Below are 22,721 nucleotides of genomic sequence, written 5' to 3' on the forward strand. Positions count from 1 at the left end.
GCCTAGTTGAAGACAACAAGACAAAGGGCAAAAGAATGATGACACATGGCTCAATGCCTGGTTGTTACATTTGTCATAGTAAGACCCCATCCCCACATAGTCGTTCCTACTCTAAAGAACTAAATGGGCTAAGCAAAAAAAAAAAATAAAAATAACAACAAAAAACTATAAAGGAAAGTATTGGAAACCAGAACTGAGGTAATAATAAGAGCAGCCAGCCTCAGTTTTCATGGCACCAGTTGTCAAAACTCAAAGAATAAGAGAAGTAATTGCTTTATGCCTAGTCCTAGAAATAGGCAGGCACTTTGTCCCTTAACAGAAGCAACCAGTTGTGCCACTCTGTCTTCATGCGATGAAAAAGAACTAATGGAAACTAATGAGGAAACCAAAGAAAAGAAATAGAAGAAAAATCCTCCCCCACCACCAAAAAAGAAGTCAACACAAAACAACTAAATTGGGTAAAGAAGAACATCTGCGATATAATAATGAAGAAAATAAACAAACTGACAAAGATGAAGAAAATGAGAATGAAGAACTGATCTTCACCATTCTTCAAAAATCAAAACAACTTCTAGATAAAATTCCATATCTGTGGTGCCATAAATATTCCAATGGAGAGAAAATAATAGAAGCAGAGCCAGATTTGGAACATTGGCAACATTCAAAAAATAGATTATTAATAAATGCAAAGCTAAAACAAATATAACGAATTGAAACAGGATTTGGGTGTTTTTCAGGCGCAACCAACTGAAACGACAGTAATCATTGGTGTGATTGTTCACAAAGTACAAAACAAACAAATAAATGAATATCTAAATCAATACACAACTAATTAATAGCAAAGATGAACTAACGAGTCTGAATGGCAGGAGCTCAATGAGCCTGAAAGATTGTTATTTCTGCAGCTCGACACAGCAAAATGGCAGAATCAGAGTCCAAAACAAAATGCTCCGTAACATTTCTTCTAACTCTTTAAGCTCCGAGTTCAAATACCACTGAGGTTAACTTTGCCTTACATCCTTTCAGGGTTAACAAAATAAAGTACCCATCTAGTATAGGGGTCAATGGAATCGATTTTTCTCCTCTTCTCAAAATTGCTGGTTTTGCAACACAATTAGAAAGAATCTTTTACCACCATTTCTTTGTTACCTTCTCCCCGCCAAGGATGGGGGTCGGTACCTGAACTCAGCTAATTACATGCTTATGAAACAAACATTAATTAGACTTTAGAAGATTTAACAAAATGCCTGACAATATTACTTCCAACTCTTTACATTCTGAGTTCAAATCCTGCCCTCGTTAACTTTGCTTTTCATTTATCTGGGGCTGATAAAATATCAGTCAAATACTGGATTCAATGGTATCGACTAAGATCATCACAGTTAGAACTAATGTAAGGGTGATAACGCCATCCCACCTGAAACAATACCTTCAAGGTCATTCTGGATGTATATATATTCTTTTTTTATTTTATTTTATTTTATCTAGTTTCAGCTCACGAGCTGTGGCCATGCTGGGGCACCGCCATTCTTTGTTTAAAAAACTTACTGACCATGACATTTTCCTGCCTCCAGTTGTAGAGAGGTTATGTGCTTCTGCCCATTTGAATCTTATGAGTTGCCTATACAGCTAAGAGCCATATAGGTGTGAAACAAATGGTCACTCTTTGATGGGCCATAACATATTGTGTAAAATGTTATAAATCAAGAACACCTATTTAATATTTTAGAGAAGGGAATGAGATGTGATGATGGCCTTAGATATGACAATTTATTAGCGTGAAAATTATGCAAATAGGATTCAAATGAAAACATATTGTCATATTTCTTCAGGATGGTCTTTTCTTTTGAGTGTGTGTGTGGGGTGGGGAGAGGCACACACTCTATATTTGTTGTTTACTTCAGTTTTATTATTGTTCTTATTTTAGTGTTCTTTGTCTGAAATCTTTGTCACACATCCTGTGGCCTCTTCAGAATGGACTAAACAAAACAGGAAGAAACACATAGGATGGAGAGTCACTGAAGAGATCACAGGATGTGTGACGAAAGATTCCCAGACATAGGACATAAAATAAGAGCAATAATGAAATAAATCTGAAGGAAAAAAACAAATATACAGTGCATGTGTTTATTTGGCAAATCTTGTAAAAGAAATTCATAAACATAAGGAAACGAAAACCATTTAGCAAATTCCTTTAAGCAAAAAATTCTTGATTTACAGCATTGCCATGTGATTGAGATATTTAAATCGTGCAGAGGAAAAAGAATATAAAAGACTAATAATGAATAAAGTACTTTCAATAACACTTCTTTTTATTGAATTCAGATCTTTAAAGTAAATGAAACACCAGATGGAATTGATCTCAGAACAAAGAACAGAAATAAATGTATTTAGTTCCGCCTTCGACCATCTGTCACCTCCAAAAGCCTTGATTGTAATATATTTCATGACATATTAAATAATGCATGTAAAGTACACTTGAACTAAAAAATAATAATAATAATAATAAAACGTTTCTAAGGATGTAAGGTGCCAAGATCAAATCAATATTTCATTCAGTAAAGAAGATGTGTTGGCAAAGACAGGGTCCCATATTAAGGGCCAGGCTGTATTTAGTTTCAAATCAATATGTTTTGGGTTCAGTTTTTATTGGGATTCTATCTAATGGGGGAAGGTTAAATGTAAATACCAATAAGGAGTAGATTCTAACAACTATATACACTCGGTCCAAACAGAGTTGGTCATGAGCCAACTTAACAAAAGAAGAAAAAAACAAAAATCAATATTTTGCTATAGTGGTTCTATTCTTTTTTTTTTTTTTTGCAATAAGCCGTTTACTTGCATCCACCAAACCCAAAACCCACCCAACACACACACACACACACGCTGTCTTTGGTGCTAATGACTTCTATTTGATATTATTTCTAGACTTAAGCAGATAGATATTTAAATGAGGCAAGAGACTGCTGAGAATGGTTTTGGCCTTAACCAAAGAAAAAGACGAAACTGTTACTTAAACACTAAATGAAACGGCATAAGTCTGAATTAAAAATTTATGAGGTAAAATTTCCACAATGTTCTTTCAGTTATTACACTTGCATTACGATGCAGAAGAAAACTACACACACACACACACACACACACACATACATACATACATATTTATACACATACTTATTTGCATTCATGCAGACATACACTCCATGATTATTGAAACCCACAAGACATTGACATCAACTGGAAACCTCTGCAGAAATAGTGACATCAACAGATTCTACCTTAGAAGAGAGAAAGGAAGCAAAAGGGCAAAGCTTCTTTCCTTCTCGAGCCATGCCTGGCTCATAAGGGCCAGTTTCCCGGTTTCCTTGGCGTATAGGTTCCCCACCTGGACGGGACGCCGGTCTGTCGCAGGTGGGCTGCAAGATGCAGGAAGAAAGAGTGAGAGAAAGTTGTGGCAAAAGAGTCAGCAGAAGTTCGCCATTACCTTCTGCCGGAGCCGCGTGGAGCTTAGGTGTTTCGCTCATAAACACACACATCGCCTGGTCTGAGATTCGAACCAGCAATCCCTCGACCACGAGTCTGCTGCTCTAACCACTAGGCCATGAGCCTCCACAAAAGGGTAAAGTTCAGTGCAGCTGGCCTTCAAATGTCATATTCTCTCTCCCTTTCTCTCAGTGAGCACTTCCTAAACAAAGGCAGCAAAAATAAATACATTAATTTAGTGCTGGAAAGTGAATAGAACAATGCCCTACATGTTGGCAGTTAGCTCCTCAGGAAGCACTCTCTCCTATACAACCGCGAAACAGCCAAACTAACATAACTCAAAGAAGCCCCGGATGTGAAATGCTTAGAATACCAAAAAAAAAAAAAAAAAAAAAAAAGAAAGAAAAAAGGAAACCTTGGATGGGTTTCCTGAAGACTTGAAGACAATAACATTGATATGAAGCGAAGCCTCGCTTGGACTTATGACTGTCGCATCACATCACACTTCGAATGCTAAGCATTTCCAATCCATGAACAGGGGATGGCAATTAAATACTTAATCAGCAAAAGAAACAGTGATGCCCTTGGAGTTCCAAGGTGCAACCATAAATGTAGATTATGTCATACTTCTATGGAAGACATGACACATAGGATTAGCAGCTGCCGAAAGTGTCATCAGGTTACTACTTCACTGTGTGACATGTTGTTGTTAGAAAAATATACAATACCATTCGGGGGGGGGGGGAAGACTGTCCTGGAATAAATATAAAGAATCATCCTATAATAGAATACACAGACAAACATCAACAGAAGGAATACTGGTGGAACATTCCCATAAAACATCTGTCAACTGTAAAAATAAGGGACCAGATGTCGTTGTTGTTTGGGACAGACAAAAAAAAAAAATCAAAGAGAAAGAGGGTAACTAAGGACAACTGCTTTGAAACCTCCAGTTTCTATGTCTGGATTATAAATTCACATACCAATAATAATTTGTACTGCAAGTGGCAATTACCTTTTGTAGCTGATGAAGCAAAACAATGCAGAAACACAGGTTTCTTAGAAGCTAATGCTGTTACAACCGGAAACAAAATGTTTTTTTACACATATTTATGCTTGAATTCCTTTTCATTAAGTTTTATCTTCTCTCCATTGATGCAAAGCTGAGTGAACAGTCAACTACCACTAGACACTGCACACACACAAAAAACAAAACAAAAAACAAAAAAAAAAACAGATGAAATAATTTTCCAAATACACCGGTGAACACTTCTCACCACCCCCACCACCAATACCGGTGAACACATCTCACCACCAATACCGGTTAACACTTCTCACCATCTACACCGGATATGGCCTCTTCCCTCCTCCTCCCCCACCACCATTGCGTGTGTCTCTCCCTCCTACCCCTCCTTCTCACATGCTTTCACTGTGTACTACCCCTTCCCCCACCAAGTCAAGCTGCTAGCACCGCAGCTCATTAACTGCCCCACTGATCTTACGTTACCTCCTGTTTAGAATCTGTCACTGCCTCAATCCGACCATCTCCTTCCAGTCCCCTCCCCGTCTCGTGATATCCTACGTTTTTATTTCTTCTGCACCAACCCTTTCCTTGTCATCGTTCCTCCTTACCCAACCTTCCCCACTGGTGCTTCCCTATATTACCTGCACCCCCCCCCCCCCCCAACTATCTCTCCCTCTCTTTCCACCGGTGGAACCTTTCTCAGCTAGACCCCCCCCCCCAACTCAACTCTAGAAAAGCTTGAACCGATCGTGACCGATGCCGGACCCCCCCGGCCCCTGTGCAGGTGGCACGTAAAAAGCACCCAATCCACTCGCGGAGTGGTTGACGTTAGGAAGGGCATCCAGCCGTAGAAACTCTGCCAGATCAGACTGGAGCCTGGAGAGGCCTCTGGCTTCCCAGACCCCGTCAAACCGTCCAACCCGTGCTAGCGCGGAAAACGGACGTTAAACGATGATGATGATGATGAAGATGAAGAATTTTGTACCAGGACACCCTACCCCAACAAACCAATCTACATCTCTTCTCTTCCTCACATTTCTTCCTTCATACACTATGCCCACCTCTCACTCCCTAATCATGTCCTCACGGAGTTGCCCCGTTTCTCTGTATTATTGCTATCTGGCAGCTGCCCTCCTCACTCTATATATACCCAGGTGTTCACCACTCACTTCCCCATCCCTCCACGCTCTCTAATCCTGCTTCTTTCACAATATCCTGGCACTTACATTACAACCTTCAAATCTCAAAGGTATGCCCCAGCACTTGTCACCATCTATATCCTACTGTCTCTCACTCTCCCTCCTTCTCCTGCATTTCTCTCAGATTGGGTAACCATGTATCTCCTGGTTTCTGTCTTCATCCTTGATCTCTCTCTCTCTCTGGTTGGGTAACCTTGTACCTCCTCTACACCAAGGCACCTGTTTCTGTCTCTCTGTCTCACTATAGTCTTTCATCATCTGACACAAGATCATCTCCTTGCAAACGATTTTTGTCTTGCAAGTACTTGGTGACCCTGCTAGTGCTGGTGCCACTTAAAAAGCATCCAGTCTACATTGTAAAGTGGCTGGCATTGGGAAGGGCATCCAGCTGTAAAATCCTTGCCAAAACTGACCTCACCTATGCTTGTGCCATGTAAAAAGCACTAAGTCCACTCTGCTGAGTGGTTGGTGTTAGGAAGGGCATCCAGCTGCAAAATTCTTGCCAAAACAGTCACAGAAGTTGGTTGCAGGCTTCTGCCTGGCTGGCTCCTGTCAAACCATTCTACCCATTGTGATTCAATGAAGATCTTCAAATGTTTCTGAGAGACTCTTTGTCACTTTCAAGTTAGCTTTGAATTTGTTCTTGTACCAAAGTTATTGTCTTCCTAGGTCTCTCCTTCTATCATGGAACTAGTTATGCTCAAGGACTTTTGGAGTTCTGTTATTACTCATTCTGATAACATGATCAACCCATCTTAATTAGGATTACAAAAAAAAAAAAAAAAAAAAGGATTCAATACCATCAATTTTACATTTAGAGAACAAGTTGATATTTCAAATTCTGTTCAGGAATTGTCTGGAAATGGTTTAAAGACATCCCTTATGAAACCCATCGAGCTGGTTGAGATGTGATTGACGGGGGACCCAAGATTCCAATTTGTACAGCTTGGTTGAAAATGTTTGTTTCTAATGAGGTTCCTGTCCATCCAAAAAGCGCTTCTACCTTTGAGTATTTCATCATCAAGAGGGGCACTAGTTCACTCTACTCCCCAGACAAGTGAAGGTCTTTAAATATTTCAGGTTTTTGTCATCAGTGAAGGGAATTAATGAACAGGTCGTCATTGTTGTTTTATACCTGATCTACTCAGGGATGAACCTTGGCTGGTGGACGTCTTCTAAAGCTGGTAATGAAACCAAAAGCTTTACTCATATTAGAGAAATTATTTACAAGCTCCTGTGCTTCTTCCATAGATGTTGCAACAACAACATCAGCAGCAAACAAGTCCTGTATCATTGGCAGTCAGACAAGAGGTTTGGCTTTAAAGCACTGGAGATTGAAGAGGCCATTGCTGGTATGGAAATTATACGCCAGAATTGAGATCACCATATGCATGATGCAACACAAAAGAAAATCTTATTACTGACTACAAATTATTTACATTATTTACATTTGACGGATATTTGTCCTCATCTTGTTTGCTGTTAAGACAATATTTCAGCTGATATATCCTCCAGCCTTCATCAGGTGTCATGGGGAAATTTCGAACCAAGGTTCTCATTCCCAAGATATATCAGCCAAAATGTTGTGTTAACAACAAACAAGATGAGGACATATGTCCGTCAAATGTAAATAATGTACATAATTCCTCATCTCTTTAATATAGAACTGTATTGACTACAAAGTCTGTATGTGTACATATGTATGTATGAGAATGTGTGTGCATGTACATGTCTGTGTGCACGTGTGTGTAAATATTTGATGATGCACTCATATGGTGTGTGTGTGATTCTGTGGGTGGCAATCATAGAGAAGAATATATCCGTCCTCTGAAACCATCCCAGCATGAAGGTGTGCCTACCTCATATTTACATTCTTTGAAATATGTTCATCTAGAGATGCAGAACTCTAGTAAAAACCTTCCTACTCACAAACTTGTTCACTCTCTTTCAATTTTGTCCCAACATTTTCATTCCTTACTCTTTTACTTGCTTCAGTCATTTTGACTGCGGCCATGCTGGAGCACCGCCTTTAGTCGAGCAAATCGATCCCGGGACTTATTCTTTGTAAGCCCAGTACTTATTCTATCAGTCTCTTTTGCCGAACCGCTAAGTGACGGGGACATAAACACACCAGCATCGGTTGTCAAGCAATGCTAGGGGGACAAACACAGACACACAAACACACACATACATATATATATATATATATATATACATATATACGACAGGCTTCTTTCAGTTTCTGTCTACCAAATCCACTCACAAGGCATTGGTCGGCCCGGGGCTATAGCAGAAGACACTTGCCCAAGATGCCACGCAGTGGGACTGAACCCGGAACCATGTGGTTGGTTAGCAAGCTACTTACCACACAGCCATTCCTGCGCCTTATTTACTTTTTTTTTTATTCCTTTCTTACTTATTTTCCAACTTACTCTTTACATTTTTATTATTTTAATATCCTATGGAACTCTATGGCTAAAGTTTGATCAAATTATTGATGATCAGTTACTTTTTATTCTACTCTATTTTCAAATATGGACATTCTAGTATCTGTGAGGTGAGGAAGACTACCAAGTCTGCTGCTATATATAGAGACAACCTCATTAAATTTAGCAGAGTTAAATGTTTACAGGCTGCAAAATGTTCTGATAAGCAATCCAATTCATTATATTACAGCACAACTATATATATATATATAGCTGACATCTATTTGTATATTTATATTAGGTGTTTTTTGTGTCATTAATGTGTTGTTGAAACAGCTGTTATGAAACAACTGTCATCAAAATGGAATAAACATTTCACCTCTAATTGCTCTTTGTTAATTATCATATAATCATCATCATCATATAATGTCTATTTTCTATGCTGGCCTAGGTCATCATACAGTATGGCAAGAGCTGGCAAGCTAGAGAGCTGTACTGGCCTCCGGTCATCTGTTTTGGCACGATTCCTACAGCTGGACACCTTTCCTAACACCAACTGTTTTACAGAGTGCACTGGGTGCTTTTACACGAGGCCAGCACAGGTGCTCCTTATGTGACACTGACATGAGGGTTTTTTACATAGCATTGGCACAAGTGCTTCCTGTGTGACACTGGGACAGGTGGATTTCATATGACACCAGTACCTGCTGGGATGCCAAATGGGCTGGCTTTCACAATAAAGACATCTCAGCTGAGAGAGAGAGGATCTGAGAGAAGTGGCCATATGTGCCAGGCAAGAGGTCAGAGTATGACAGAAGAGCAGGGATAGGTGTCTTACTAGAGAGGAGATGCTTCGCTGCTCCAATAGGACAAAGAAGGGGCGAGAGGGAGAAAGATAGAGCCTGTCAGTCAGAGAGGGGGGGGGGGCTACTCACAAAGAACAGTGGAGGAAGGGGCATAAGTAGTACAGAGGGGATAGAAGAGATAGCAAGTGATCTTGAGAAGAAGCTGGAGGGGTCTGCAGTGGGTGTTGGGGAGTTTGGAGGGATGGTTGTGGGTGAGTTTTGCCAGGGGACAGAGTTGTGTGTGTGTGTGTGTGTGTGTGTGCATGTATATATTCTTCAGCAAGCTTGAGCTGACCATTTCCCTACATCTTTTTTCCAGAGACCTAGTATAGACTTTACCAGGGAAGCTCAACAAGGGGATTCCTCTATAATTAGAGAACTCTCCCTTGTCTCTCTCTTTTTAAAAGTTGGGATTATCCCTCTGGATTGCTGTTGCTTTCACATCTTTCCAAACCACTTGGCATACATGAAACGGTCAGAGAGTGTCTTCTCTAAGGCCTTTAAAATCTCAGGCTGAATTTTTTTCCTCTCTGGTGGCTGTGACAGATTTCACTGCTTTAATGGTCTCAGTGAGCTCAGTCTCCAAGAAGTCAGTCTTCATCCCTAGATGCACCTTATGTCCATCAGAAGATTTATTAGGACTGATTTAGGAGATCAGCAAAATAGTTTCTCCACCTCCCAAGAATGCACTTCTTTATAGAGAGAAGAAACCCAGTTAAGTTCTTAACAGAAGGTGTGCAAGTGGGCTTCTTGTTACAAAGCAGATGGTCTGCCACAGGTCAGGTAAGGTGTAGAGGCCTGCACCGTTACAGTATGTTGCTGCATCACCATGAGATACCTCCTCATCTACTGTGACCATGTGGCATCAACCCAGGCAGATTCTGAGTAAAATAAAACATGGTAAGTAGGGTCTAACTTGGAAAATTGAGCAACATGGCCAAATAGTTGGAGCTGGTGTACCTGGATCACAGGACACATCCCAGCTGAATAGAAATGTTGATTGAATATAAAATCCGACCAATGGTAAACCATAATTGTGTGAAGTGTCCTGATTCCAAAGAAGTTCAGGTAATTCCTAAGGGTTGTGTCCATGTCTCACAAATATAGAGCAGAACAGGGAGGACCAGAGACCTAAAGAGCCTAACCTTTGTCCTCTTCCACAGATATATGACAAATACTCTTGTCCAATAAATCCAAGACTGCATCAGCTCATGTAAGTCTTTTTATGACTTCAGACTCACACCTTACGCTGTCATGAATCTCTGGTTTGCCACAATTAAATCAAAATGTGGAAAGATCTGTGGATGCTCGTTAATCAAAATATGTTATTGAAAAATAATAAATGTTAAGAACTGTAAAGTTCACCATCATCATCATCATTTAACATCTGCCTTTCATGCTGGTATCTAGAATATATTCCAAACATTCCAAACATTATAATGAAGTAATGAAGGCTGTGACCTTTGTCCCTTGCACAAAATGAATTTTGTGACTCATTAAAACTGATACCATTTTGTTGTCAAAGTATAATATATTTGTTATTTTGAGCCTAACAACTAAAAACTGTGGAGTCATACAACATGCAGGTTCTGAAAAAAACGTGAAAACATTTCTGCAGATAACACGAAATGAAAATTCTTTTGCTTCTTCTTTTGTCACCAAATATGAAAACAAGAGGTTAAACAGACGACAGACGCTTAATGCAATGATGTTCTGACAATGGGAAATAGTTTTGTATTGTTAATTCATTTTTTTTTTTGTGGTTTATGTGAAAAACAATAAGATGTTCTTTTTAACATCACATTTCAAACATTTCAGTGTCTTTGATAAAATTACCCAAAAGGAGTAGCAGACCATGACTAAAATTGTGCTAAATTGTAATCTCAGGAAAATTATTCTAATTAGAGAATTATTATTTTTAAATCTCACAACGAGAGATATTCAGCAACAATACTTTGTAGTAAAGATTGTTTGCCAACATAACATGGCAGTCCTGGTTTAGGACTAATGTTGCTGTAATTTAGCCCCAGGAAACATCATCTCCAGCTCACTGTACGACACAATCTGTGTCCTTATATTTTCAAACAAGGCAATCTAGCAACCCCATGACCAAGGAGTTCTGGGATCAAAGTGATATTATGCCCTAGATTATACTATTGGACCTGTTGATATGAAGATGATGATTGTTATGCTAATAATTATTTAAACTACTTCATACCAAACTGTGAAACCCAATCTATTGACATCCCTTTTTTTCTCCTGGTGCATAAATCTGTGTTTCAAGAATAAACACTTTTAAACGTGCTAATTTGTGACTATATATTCTCCTGGGTGATCTTTGAAACTTCAGCAGGTAACACTTTGGCAGTTGTGGAAGAGTTCCTCTTTTTCTTTCTTTACTTTCTTTGATGCTGTGCCACAGTAAGCTTGCATTTTTTTATTTATCAAAAGGGATATCTTACAGTGCAATTCAGAATGTTGAGTTGTCGTAGATTGAAGACTGTCACTGTATCAGATCATTAAATTGTTTTTTTTATCTACTGTTCCTGCCCTTAATATTTGTGTCATCATTTAACCCTTTACTCTGTCAGATTATTCTGTCAAACGTAATCCTTATTATTTACATTGTTTGGAACTAACCACGCATTATCTTGTAGCTTCAAGATTTCAACGATACAACTGTTTCATTTTAGAATGATGTTGTAGGGTAGGTGTGAGAGGCAGGATCTGGCCAGATTGAACCTAAAACAGGTAGGATATTTTGGCCGGATATGACCGGTTTAAATACTGAAGGTTTTATGATAGGAAGATTTAATTATAAGGAAATTTTGGCAGAAGTTTCCGACAGGTCAAGATACCATGAAAGGGAACTGGAACTGTGCAGAGATAAAATAATAGAAATTATTCAGGTAGGAATTTTTATGATTTTACAGGTGAGAATAATTAATTTCTCTTTCTTTTTTCTATAAACAAATGAAGACAAATTCACACAAACTGGAATTTTCTTTCCAGTTTTTGAGAATATTACTTTTAGTATTCCTTTTGGTTTCACAAATATGCAAATATATAAATAAGGAAATAAATAAACGAAGATGATATCGTTATGCTAATAAGCATTTAACAACAAATGAAAGAAATGTTTTCCCAGTGTTTAATTACTATAACTTACAACACTAGAAGTTTATTTATTATGGAACAGTAAATCCAAGACATTTTTTTTTTCTTTTTTTTCTTTAGTTTCAGCTCAGAGCTGCGGCCATGCTGATGCACCGCCGTTTTGTGCTACACTGTTATTACGAAGAACCTTGTCTAATATGTGGCACTTGGTGAAGAATGGAGTTTGATATAGCTACTCTCATTTGCACCTCTTGCCATGAGGTAGGTTCATCTGGGACTCTCGACAGGAAGATGTCCAGCTTTGATTTAAAAACTGCTACATCTACTTTGTGCAAGTTCCTCAGACTCTTTGGGAGAATATTAAATAATTACAGAAAATATTCGTCACAAACAGCAACAGAAATCTTTTTCAAATACTTGTTTACAAACAGGTTTACTACCTTGTTCTATGTTTCTTTGGGCTTTCTCTACTCCAATTCTTAACTACTGAAACATTTACCAACTTCAATTATTTTTGTTAGCATCAGACCAAAGGAATAAAATGCAGTGTGAAGGCAGTTTAGCAAGAATGGCTAAATTCTTCTGGCTGTTTCAAATAAAATAGTTAAACACATGAACAATTCATTCTGTACCATCCATATGATTACCAGTTATTGAGCACATAATTCCACCCCACTCCCCCTTTAAATACTGAGCTGTTTATTGTTCTATGTAATATTTCTTTAACAAACCCTTTCTCTGTATCTCCTCAAACTATTCCTCCAAATACCACGTTGTGTTCCATCTGTATTCCCTTTCATGATTTGATCGATGCAAACCCATCTCAACATACACTCTTCGTGAGCGAACACAAATCTTCTGCCTTGTTCACATTCTACTGAAATTCTTACTAAATCTGGATTAATTCACCAAAAATATTTCCCATCAAGCAACTACTTTAATAACAGGCTCTGGGAGAGAAACGACAAACTTTTCTTAAATGAGCTTCTTCAACAATACTGTCATTTAGCAATTAATCTGGCCATATCTCACAAACCAGCTTCCCTGCTATCTATTTTAGGAATAGCTGTCCTTCGAAGTTCCATGCCTCACGGAGAAGGGAAAGGGTACGTTAGCAGGGGACAATAATGTAAAATAGATAAATTACAATGTTTGGATATTTTTTTTCTTTTTGTCTTTCCATAATCATAACTTCTGTGATGTGAAACACAGGAATATTAAAAACTGAAGGAGGCGGGGAAACTATTCTAGCGATGTGGGACTTCAAGGAAGAGCTACTCCGCAGCTAAACCTTTTTATGAGCCCTTTTCTGACAAAGCACACCAATGTGTGTGAAATATCGAGTTATTCTTCAAAAACGAAACTACAAACTCGCATATCTGTTTAGCTCGACTATGTTATCATAAGGTCGGTGTATGCCTCACCATGTTGTACGGAGTAGAAGGAGGGCCGTTTCTTACATATTACGAAATTATCCTGCAGGAGATTGATCCATTATTTACAATTGCATCGAAACATGAACAGAAGGGGGGGGGCGAGGAAAGCACCAAGGCACTAGCCGTGGTTGTCGACGCAAGTAATTACAAATCCGACTAGAAGTCGACAAAGTGAGAACTGGTGGTTCGAAACCGTAAGTTGCAGATCGACCAAAGTAGGAAGGTAAACTGAAAAGTCGCCCAGTCAAAGGAAAACGATTTCTGCCAAAGCAGAAAAGGAATGTTATACAACATTGTCCTAATTTGTTCCGTCTTATATTCGTCAACAACATTTTAAACAAACCTCATATCTTCACACTCGCTAGACATAAACAACAAAAGCTTGAACTATTCTCAGAAATAGATTGAATGTTGTAAAGCATCAACAGAAAAAGTATTACAATTTCTTCTACGGCCGCCAAACAAACTGATGCCAATTAAAGTTTTAAAAAATGGAACTTATCATTCTAAAATCGCATTTCATTGTTTCAGGGCAGTCATGGGCGAAATACACCTTGCAGGACTTCCTAACAAATACTTACAGGGAACAAGCATGAAATTCAAGTAAATTTCTCAGATTTGTTATACACACACACGTACAAAAATAAATGGAAAATTACACAATTATTCATTAAACTTTTTTTTTTTAAGACCTGGTCAGCTTTGAATGAGTAAACATATGGTCAAAAGCATTTCAATCTTGACCATTCCTTCTTTTTATTCTAACAGTAAATTTAAGATCTGCTTATCGAACATGTTCATTTATTTTCGAGACGGAATCAACTTGTCGGGAGATTGTCGAGTACCTTTTTCAGCACAATTACGCCGACGCTGACGCTAATTATAATAATGAGGTTGAGATAAGCTTGGAACGTGATGAAGCATTAAAAAAAAAAAAAGTGTTTTTAAAATTTAGACGAAATCCGAGAATTGTTTACTTTTATTCCCGAAGAACAGTAATAATAACATTTTAAAAGTGAGGACAACAAAACATAAACATACAGACAGCAGATCGAATTCATAAAATTGCTATGAATAATGTAAAGTTTATCTTAAGACGCGCACACACACACACACACGACAGAGTGAGAGAGAAAGAAATGAATGTTCAAAGAAGCAGTCAACGCACTTTGTATGGTGTTGGTCCCTCGCTGGGCGATCTTTTCATATAAGTCATAATCAAAAGAAAGCACCTCCATGTATTTTCCACAATTCATTCTAAGCATTCTTTATATAAATAAATGAACTTACTGCTGCCCTCCGCTTGTATTGTCCATTTTCCGTTTAAATTTATCCGTACTTGTCCATCAATCACATTACACGAGAAAAACTCCGACAGTAATAGCAATAATATGAAAGGAAGAGGAATCAGCTGCAGCAACATGTTTGGATTAAAGTGTGACCGAACAGAGCAAGTTCTCCAGCTCCGACGGCGGCGGCTACGATCGCTTTGCCTTTTGTTATCTCTCAACCAAATAAAAATGTCCCTCTTCCTTCTCCAACAGCGCAATAAAGTAAACCAAAGCCGTCACTAACAACAGCAGTTGAACTTTAAGCACTTACTCTATCTCACATGACATTGAAATTAACCACTCCATTTCATTTGTATTTCGTTGCTTTGGTCGACTTATTGAATTAAGTTCGTAGTAAATCGGTGAACCGGCGTTGCATTGTGGGTTCGAATCCTACCAGAGCTGAATTTGTATTTCATCTCTGCAAGGAAAGAATCGATAAAATAAGTATTAGATATTTATTTGCTACTATCGACAAAAATCAACTACACTGCTTCTTCATAAATGTGTGACTTTTTACCAAATGAAGTCACTAATTATCAGTAATTAAATAAAACCGAAAAGTTCTTGATTGGTGTGGGAAAGTGTAAAATGGTGATCGGTAATTTGCGTAAAATCCGATAAATTTTTTTTTTAAACCTATAAAGTGAAACTAAATTATAAATTCTTAGTTTTGTCTGTAAGATCATAAACGCCGATTGCAGAAAAAAAGAAAAGGAACTCGTATGTTAGAGTAGTAATGACCGTATATTTAGAACTACACTGTTCAATGTGTCCTTTATTTCTTTTAAGATGGCAGAGTGTGCTTTGGGATGGATCAGCCTGTCCTTTGTAGAAAGTCGAACGACCACGTAGAGATTTGTGGGATAATGAGAATCAGTAATAAATTTAGTTGATTCAATTGAATCTCGAGAAGGTACAAGGCTTTTGCTCACTCGTAATGGCATCGCACCCCAGTATACATTGATAGGGAACTAACATACTATTATATTGATATCCGGCGCTCCGTATCGCTTTCACGTTGCCAAGTTCTGTCATGTACGTTTGAACACGGCATGATTCGCTCATGTAGAAGTAACTGGTCGTCGCCATTACCTATGGTTTGCCCAAAAGACATCAAACGACTGGCCATTGTCTTCACGACCAGAAGATACTTTATCCGCCAACAACGACTGATAATCTGTTGAGGTCAGGAGAAACCCATGGGAAACTAGTGATGTCACGCCTGAGACTGTGGTGGTGGTAGTGCCGCCGTAACTATTGCTGTGTTGAATGCACAGCCGTTCTAGAACTGCATCCAGAAAAGGTTCCACCCGACGGACTGCCATAAAGTCATTCACAGACACGCTGTTTCCTGTCCTGCCTTTTCTTGTGCTACTCTAATGGCCTCTGCACCTTTAAGCTGGCCGAACTCATGCTTCCCTTACACAGGCACACGCTCCCCACTTGCCTCTACTTATCTTATCACGCTTGTTGTGTCCGCACTAATCATTGCACTTAGTCCCTCCTAATTCAGATTTAAATATTGTCATATATATTCTCTCTTTCCTGGGCCTGTGTTTATGGGAACACTTTTCTGTTGAGTTAAAAATTAGATTCTGGCAGACAAACTGTGTAACTGGAATTTTCGATGTCATAAATATATTCAACTCACCCGAATATGTTTAGATATGTTCAACTTGGTTGAATTCAATTTGTTTATACCATCTTTTTCTAATTTATGCCTTCCTAATAATTTATGTTTAACTCTGTTTCCAACACCATTTTCCCCTTAAAGAAATACAGTAACTGTCGTAAGAATGGTTGGGTAGGAAATTTAATTCGTTGCTTGGCTTAACCCCATCACTAGGTCTTTAGTAGACTCCACTGTGTTGCAAATCTCAAATGTGAGGATTGCTGTACTGCTTGTCCATGACTCCGAGTCCTTATAAAGATCATGGACAATTCCCTTCTTTCTCTGATTAAACCATGGCGGGGTGAGGAGAAGGAAATATCCCGACAATAATATTTACGTGAAGAATATGTATTTAAGTGCGGGCCAACTAATCTCTCAAAGACCTGATAGTTATGTGTTAGGCAATATGTAACTGACGAGGTGTAATAAGATAAAAACGTGTCCAGGGTTTTTGGTGTACTTACCAAAAGTCAGAGCCGTTTACCATTGCTTGACTCCATTTAATTAATAAACAATTTAGATTTGAGAATTCACTAGCTTACTTTTCATTAACGTTGTCTTTTTGTTTCATTACGAGTGTAATTTCATTTGATTCAAAATTATTCGGGGTTCGCTAAATTAAGGGATTCGACCTGCCCTAGTCAGGTACTACTGGTCCCAGGGCGCGCACTCGCGCATCCGCGCTAGCAAGTCGTGACTAGTCGATCCTACATCGACTACCTAGCAAAGTAAATAAAACACAAAATAAATAGGCGATCTTTCGTTTCTAGTAGACCTTACCGTCGATTTCCGTAAAATTTTTTTTTTTTTTTTACATATGGGCTTGCGGGAACTTTTGAAGTAATATACATATACACATACACCGAGTAAAACATTTCAGTTATCTCTTTCTTTCACACATTACTCTGTCTCTTCACACACACTAACAGAAGCACTTCACTTACACAACATACTGTCTGTCTCCCACACCCCATCAAACACACACACACACACATATACATCAATGCTTCCCATGCACGGTAACTTCAAAAGAACTTCCCTCGTCATACAATCGCTTTCTCTTAGTCTCTTTCGCTCTCATTACTTCAAAAGTTCCCGCAAGCCCATATGTAAAAAAAAAAATATATTTACGGAAATCGACGGAAAGGTCTACTAGAGACGAAAGATTGCCAATAAATAATTTTTAACACAAAGTAAATAATTGGATCTTTTCGGTTTGAACGGCAGTTTTTAAAAATAATTTCCACGTAACTAAACACTTTTAAACTTCGTATACTGGTAGAATGTGTTTATAAAACATCTTTTTCTCTTGGCTTTATTGAGAAAATTCTATAGTTTGTAAGATATTTGTTGTTGCTTTTTTTCATTTTCTGCAATTTCAATCAATCAATGACGTCTATTGAGGTGAAAACATTATGTGCCGTATGAATATATCCCTCGTTTAAGAAACAGATTGGGTTTATTTACATTTGTGAAGAAAAAAGATACCCTTCCCCCCATCCTTAACCCTGACCCTAAAACAGATTGAAATGCAATAGATCGATACTAGGGTCATAATTATGGGTGACAATTTCATATGACACCGCTAGAAAAAAACTGCCGTTCAAACCGAAAAGATCCAAATAATCTTTTAAAACAAACTAAATAAAACACAAAGTAAGGATCGACTAGTCATGACTAGCTAGCGCTTCTTAAGTAGTACCCCCTAGCCATAAAAAGGAAAAGATTAGAGTGTCAATTTGTGGTATTTAATTATGTTCTGAGCTTTAAACTTCACTACAGGAGAACAATACTTTCCTTTCCTTCTGATAACACGTGAAGTAATGAGATAGTTTAAAAACCGTATTGATATCAACCCGCCCAGTGACCTTGTTTTACAATATCCACATTTAAATTAGAACATACTCTTTTTTCTTTTTCTCTTTCTACTTGTTTCAGTCATTTGACTGCGGCCATGCTGGAGCACCGCCTTTAGTCGAGCAAATCGACCCCGGGACTTATTCTTTGTAAGCCCAGTACTTATTCTATCGGTCTCTTTTGCCGAATCGCTAAGTGACGGGGACGTAAACACACCAGCATCGGTTGTCAAGCAATGCTAGGGGAACAAACACAGACACACAAACATATTCACACACACTTATATATATATATATATATATATATATATATACATATATACGACAGGCTTCTTTCAGTTTCCGTCTACCAAATCCACTCACAAGGCATTGGTCGTCCTGGGGCTATAGCAGAAGACACGTGCCCAAGATGCCACGCAGTGGGACTGAACCCGGAACCATGTGGTTGGTTAGCAAGCTACTTACCACACAGCCACTCATGCCATAACATTGTTTTTTTATTTATATAGGAATCATTATTGTTGTCCTATGTTCCATACAACATCTGTGTAATGAAAAAGTGAATAATTTTACAAAACCCGCCAACTTTCAAAATATTTTAATAATAATAATAATAATAATTGTGTACAGTGCTCAGGTGCACTACAACTCATCTAAAGTGTATATATAATCAGGTGTAGTTTCGACGGATTTCGAAAAGAATTGTGGTGACTGTGTGGTAAGTAGCTTGCTTACCAGCCACATAATTCTGAAAAGTGTCTTCTACTATATATTTCTTTATTGCCCACAAGGGGCCAAACATAGAGAGGACAAACAAGGACAGACATAGGTATTAAGTCGATTACATCGACCCCAGTGCGAAACTAGTACTTTTATTTATCGACCCCGAAAGGATGAAAGGCAAAGTCGACCTCGGCGGAATTTGAACTCAGAACGTAACGACAGACGAAATACCTATTTCTTTATTGCCCACAAGGGGCTAAACATAGAGAGGACAAACAAGGACAGACAAAGGGATTAAGTCGATTACATCGACCCCAGTGCGAAACTGGTACTTTTATTTATCGACCCCGAAAGGATGAAAGGCAAAGTCGACCTCGGCGGAATTTGAACTCAGAACGTAACGACAGACGAAATACCTATTTCTTTATTGCCCACAAGGAGCTAAACACAGAGAGGACAAACAAGGACAGACAAAGGGATTAAGTCGATTACATCGACCCCAGTGCGAAACTGATACTTTTATTTATCGACCCCGAAACGATGAAAGGCAAAGTCGACCTCGGCGGAATTTGAACTCAGAACGTAACGACAGACGAAATACCTATTTCTTTATTACCCACAAGGGGCTAAACACAGAGGGGACAAACAAGGACAGACAAAGAGATTAAGTCGATTACATCGACCCCAGTGCGAAACTGGTACTTTTATTTATCGACCCCGAAAGGATGAAAGGCAAAGTCGACCTCGGCGGAATTTGAACTCAGAACGTAACGACAGACGAAATACCGCTAAGCATTCCGCCCGGCGCGCTAACGTGTCTGCCAGCTCGCCGCCTTATAATGTCTTCTACTATAGCGACGGGCCGACCAAAGCCTTGTGAATGAATTTGGTAGACAGAAACTGAAATAAGTCCGTCGTATAGATGCGCGCGCGCGTGTGTGTGTGTGTGTGTGTGCGCGCGTGCGTGCATGTGTATGTGTGTTTGTCCCCCCCCCACATCGCTTCACAACCGATACTGGTGTGTTTACATCCCCCGTAATTAGCGTTTCGGCGAAAGAGAACGATGGAATGAGCACTAGGCTTCCAAAGAATAAGTCTTAGGGTCGATTTGTTCGACTAAAGGCGGTGCTCCAGCATGGCTGCAGTCAAATGACCGAAACAAGCAAAAGAATTGTAATATACTAATTCTATATTTTATTAGAAATCTCCTCACGAAACGCTAAACGACCATTCTCTCGCTGAGAGGGGAAAAGCCCGATGTAAACAGAACAAATAATTTTATTCGGGGGGAAAATGGGGCGGCGTTTTTGCGTTCAGCTGAATTTCTGCGGTCAGATGAGAAGTTTGTCTGGTCTCACAGGTTCCCAAGTGGACGATTGTAGTCTCGTATCACAGAAGACACTAAAACACACTCAAGGAAATAGAATAAATAGCTTTCGCCATTTCTTTTTTTCTTATTTTTTCAACATGAGGACATGTTTCCTTCACGGTTCACGTTGAAATTTTAGGTCCTTTTTCAATAAACCCCAGATTTTCATTTATGTTGTTGTTGTTCTTATTTAGTTGATATTTTTTTTGGAACTCGGTGAACCAAATATTTTTACAAACTGGGATTAGAAAGAAAACCCAAGGGTAAAAAGAAAGAATAGAAAACTGACTACGCAAAAATTCGGGTTTCTTAACCTCTGTTGTTATTATTATTATTATTATTATTATTATTATTATTATTATTATTATTATTATTATTATATTATTATTATTATTATTATCGTATTCCCCCCACTTCACCAGTTCACCCGCCCGATTTCTTCTCACATATTGAAAAAAATATTTACTTTAACTCCCAGTCACCCCCACCAAAACCCCCCCGTCTAATAGGTGTAAAAAAATGTGTAGAAAACGAACGGGGGTGGGGTGGGGGGAGAGGACTTTCGGAAAATTCACAAGATCCGTTTTTTTTCCCTCATAACTCTCAGGAAAATGGGTATCTTTCGATGAAAGTTTATACAAATACTTTTCAAACGGCATAGATTACGATTATAAAGAAATTTGTGAGAAAAAAAATGTTTTCCAAGGGAGTGAGGAGAAGAATTTCGGAAAAACGGAGTTTCGGATCAAGAAGACCATCTAAGTTGGAATTTCTCCGTTGTAACGGGGAAAAGTATGCTATTTAAAATTAATTATCTTTTACATAGCTATTTTTTTTTTTTAGCGTGGATGAATGCCAGAAATGACCTCAGGCTTTCCAATATTTTAAATTATAAACAGAAACAATCAGGGTTGAAGAAAAATCATAAATTTTCAAATAATTTTTTATAACATAAATGTGTTTATGGGGAGAAAAGTATTGAAAAACGTCAATACATGCGAGAGTGAGAAAGAAACGAGGAGGGTTGTCTTGGGATGTGCTAGAAACGACAGCCAAATCTCCCTTAAATCCATACTACTCAAAGGGGTGGCCATCAGCTGCTGGTACGCGGATAGTTTCCAGAAAAGAAAGAAAGATTATAAAATACTCATGTAATATTGTATTATTTGTTTTCAAAATAAATAGAAGATTTAAAAAATGTCAGCTTTTATTATATCTATATATATAAAACTGTAGTTGTGTGAGTGTCTGTCTCCTACGATTTAGATTCCTAACTCCTCCCACATTTTGCGGTGCAGTTTAACCAAATTCGGGTATCTTATAGTTGTGATTAATATCGAGCCCGTCTGGCTATTAGCGCGCGTCTACGATGAGTCTACGATTTTAAAAATAATTTAACATCATTTTTTATTCCATTTTAATGCATAATTTTTCGTGTGTCGATGGCGGCGGAGTTGGCGTCCACGCTCAAACACCTGCACCTGTGTTTGCTTCTCCCCCTTCTTCCCTCCCTCGTGAAGCTGTGGGGAAGGGAGTTTAAGGAAATCAACGTCGTAATGCGTTGTCAAGGACACCAGCGTTCTTTTAGAACAACGACTTCATGGCTTGAAGACACCAAAACAGAAATGGCTAAGAAAGCCCGAATTGGCATCTATAAAGGAAGTAACTCTCTAAAAATGCTTATATAGTTATTTCCCTTACAAACCCGAGCAACGTCGGGCGATACTGCTAGTTCTTTATATATATTGTTTCCGGTATAAATTACTAAGAAATATTATAGGTCTCGGTACGCCACATCAGATAGTCTGAGAAGCACTGTCTTAAACCATACATTTCCCTCTGAAAATATTTATGTATTTTATAATTATTTTTTACCGAAAAGGCTCTTCCCAAAGTTTTTACAAAAAAATGATCTTATTTGGTCTTCCTGATCCGAAACTCGGTTTTCTCGAAATTTTTCTCCCTACCCCGCGGAAAAAAAAAATTTTCCCCACACATTTCTTTATAATCGTAATCTATGCCGTTTGAAAGATATTTGTATAAACTTTCATTAAAAGATACCCATTTTCCTGAAAGTTATGAGGGAAAAATCGGACTGCATGAATTTCCCAAAAGTCCTCCCCCCCACCCCGTTCGTTTGCGCAAATTTCTGTTTTCATAGTCGTTTTCTACACATTTTTTTTTTACATATATTAGACTGTTTTTTTGTTTCGTTTTCGGTTTTGGTGACAATGAAT

General features: G+C 38.4%; 1 protein-coding gene across 1 annotated transcript in view; it reads right to left on the reverse strand.

Moving 5' to 3' along the window:
• LOC115220912 (beta-mannosidase) overlaps positions 1-15,209 on the reverse strand; it is a 70,779-nt gene extending 55,570 nt beyond the window's left edge. The window contains exon 1 of the mRNA XM_029791113.2: positions 14,821-15,209. Coding sequence (XP_029646973.1) covers positions 14,821-14,953 — 133 coding nt within the window. The 5' untranslated portion in view covers positions 14,954-15,209. The remainder of the gene's footprint in view (positions 1-14,820) is intronic.
• Positions 15,210-22,721: the final 7,512 nt, after the last annotated feature.

This window comes from Octopus sinensis, linkage group LG17 (assembly GCF_006345805.1).
Source record: "Octopus sinensis linkage group LG17, ASM634580v1, whole genome shotgun sequence".
Lineage (NCBI taxonomy): Eukaryota > Metazoa > Mollusca > Cephalopoda > Octopoda > Octopodidae > Octopus > Octopus sinensis.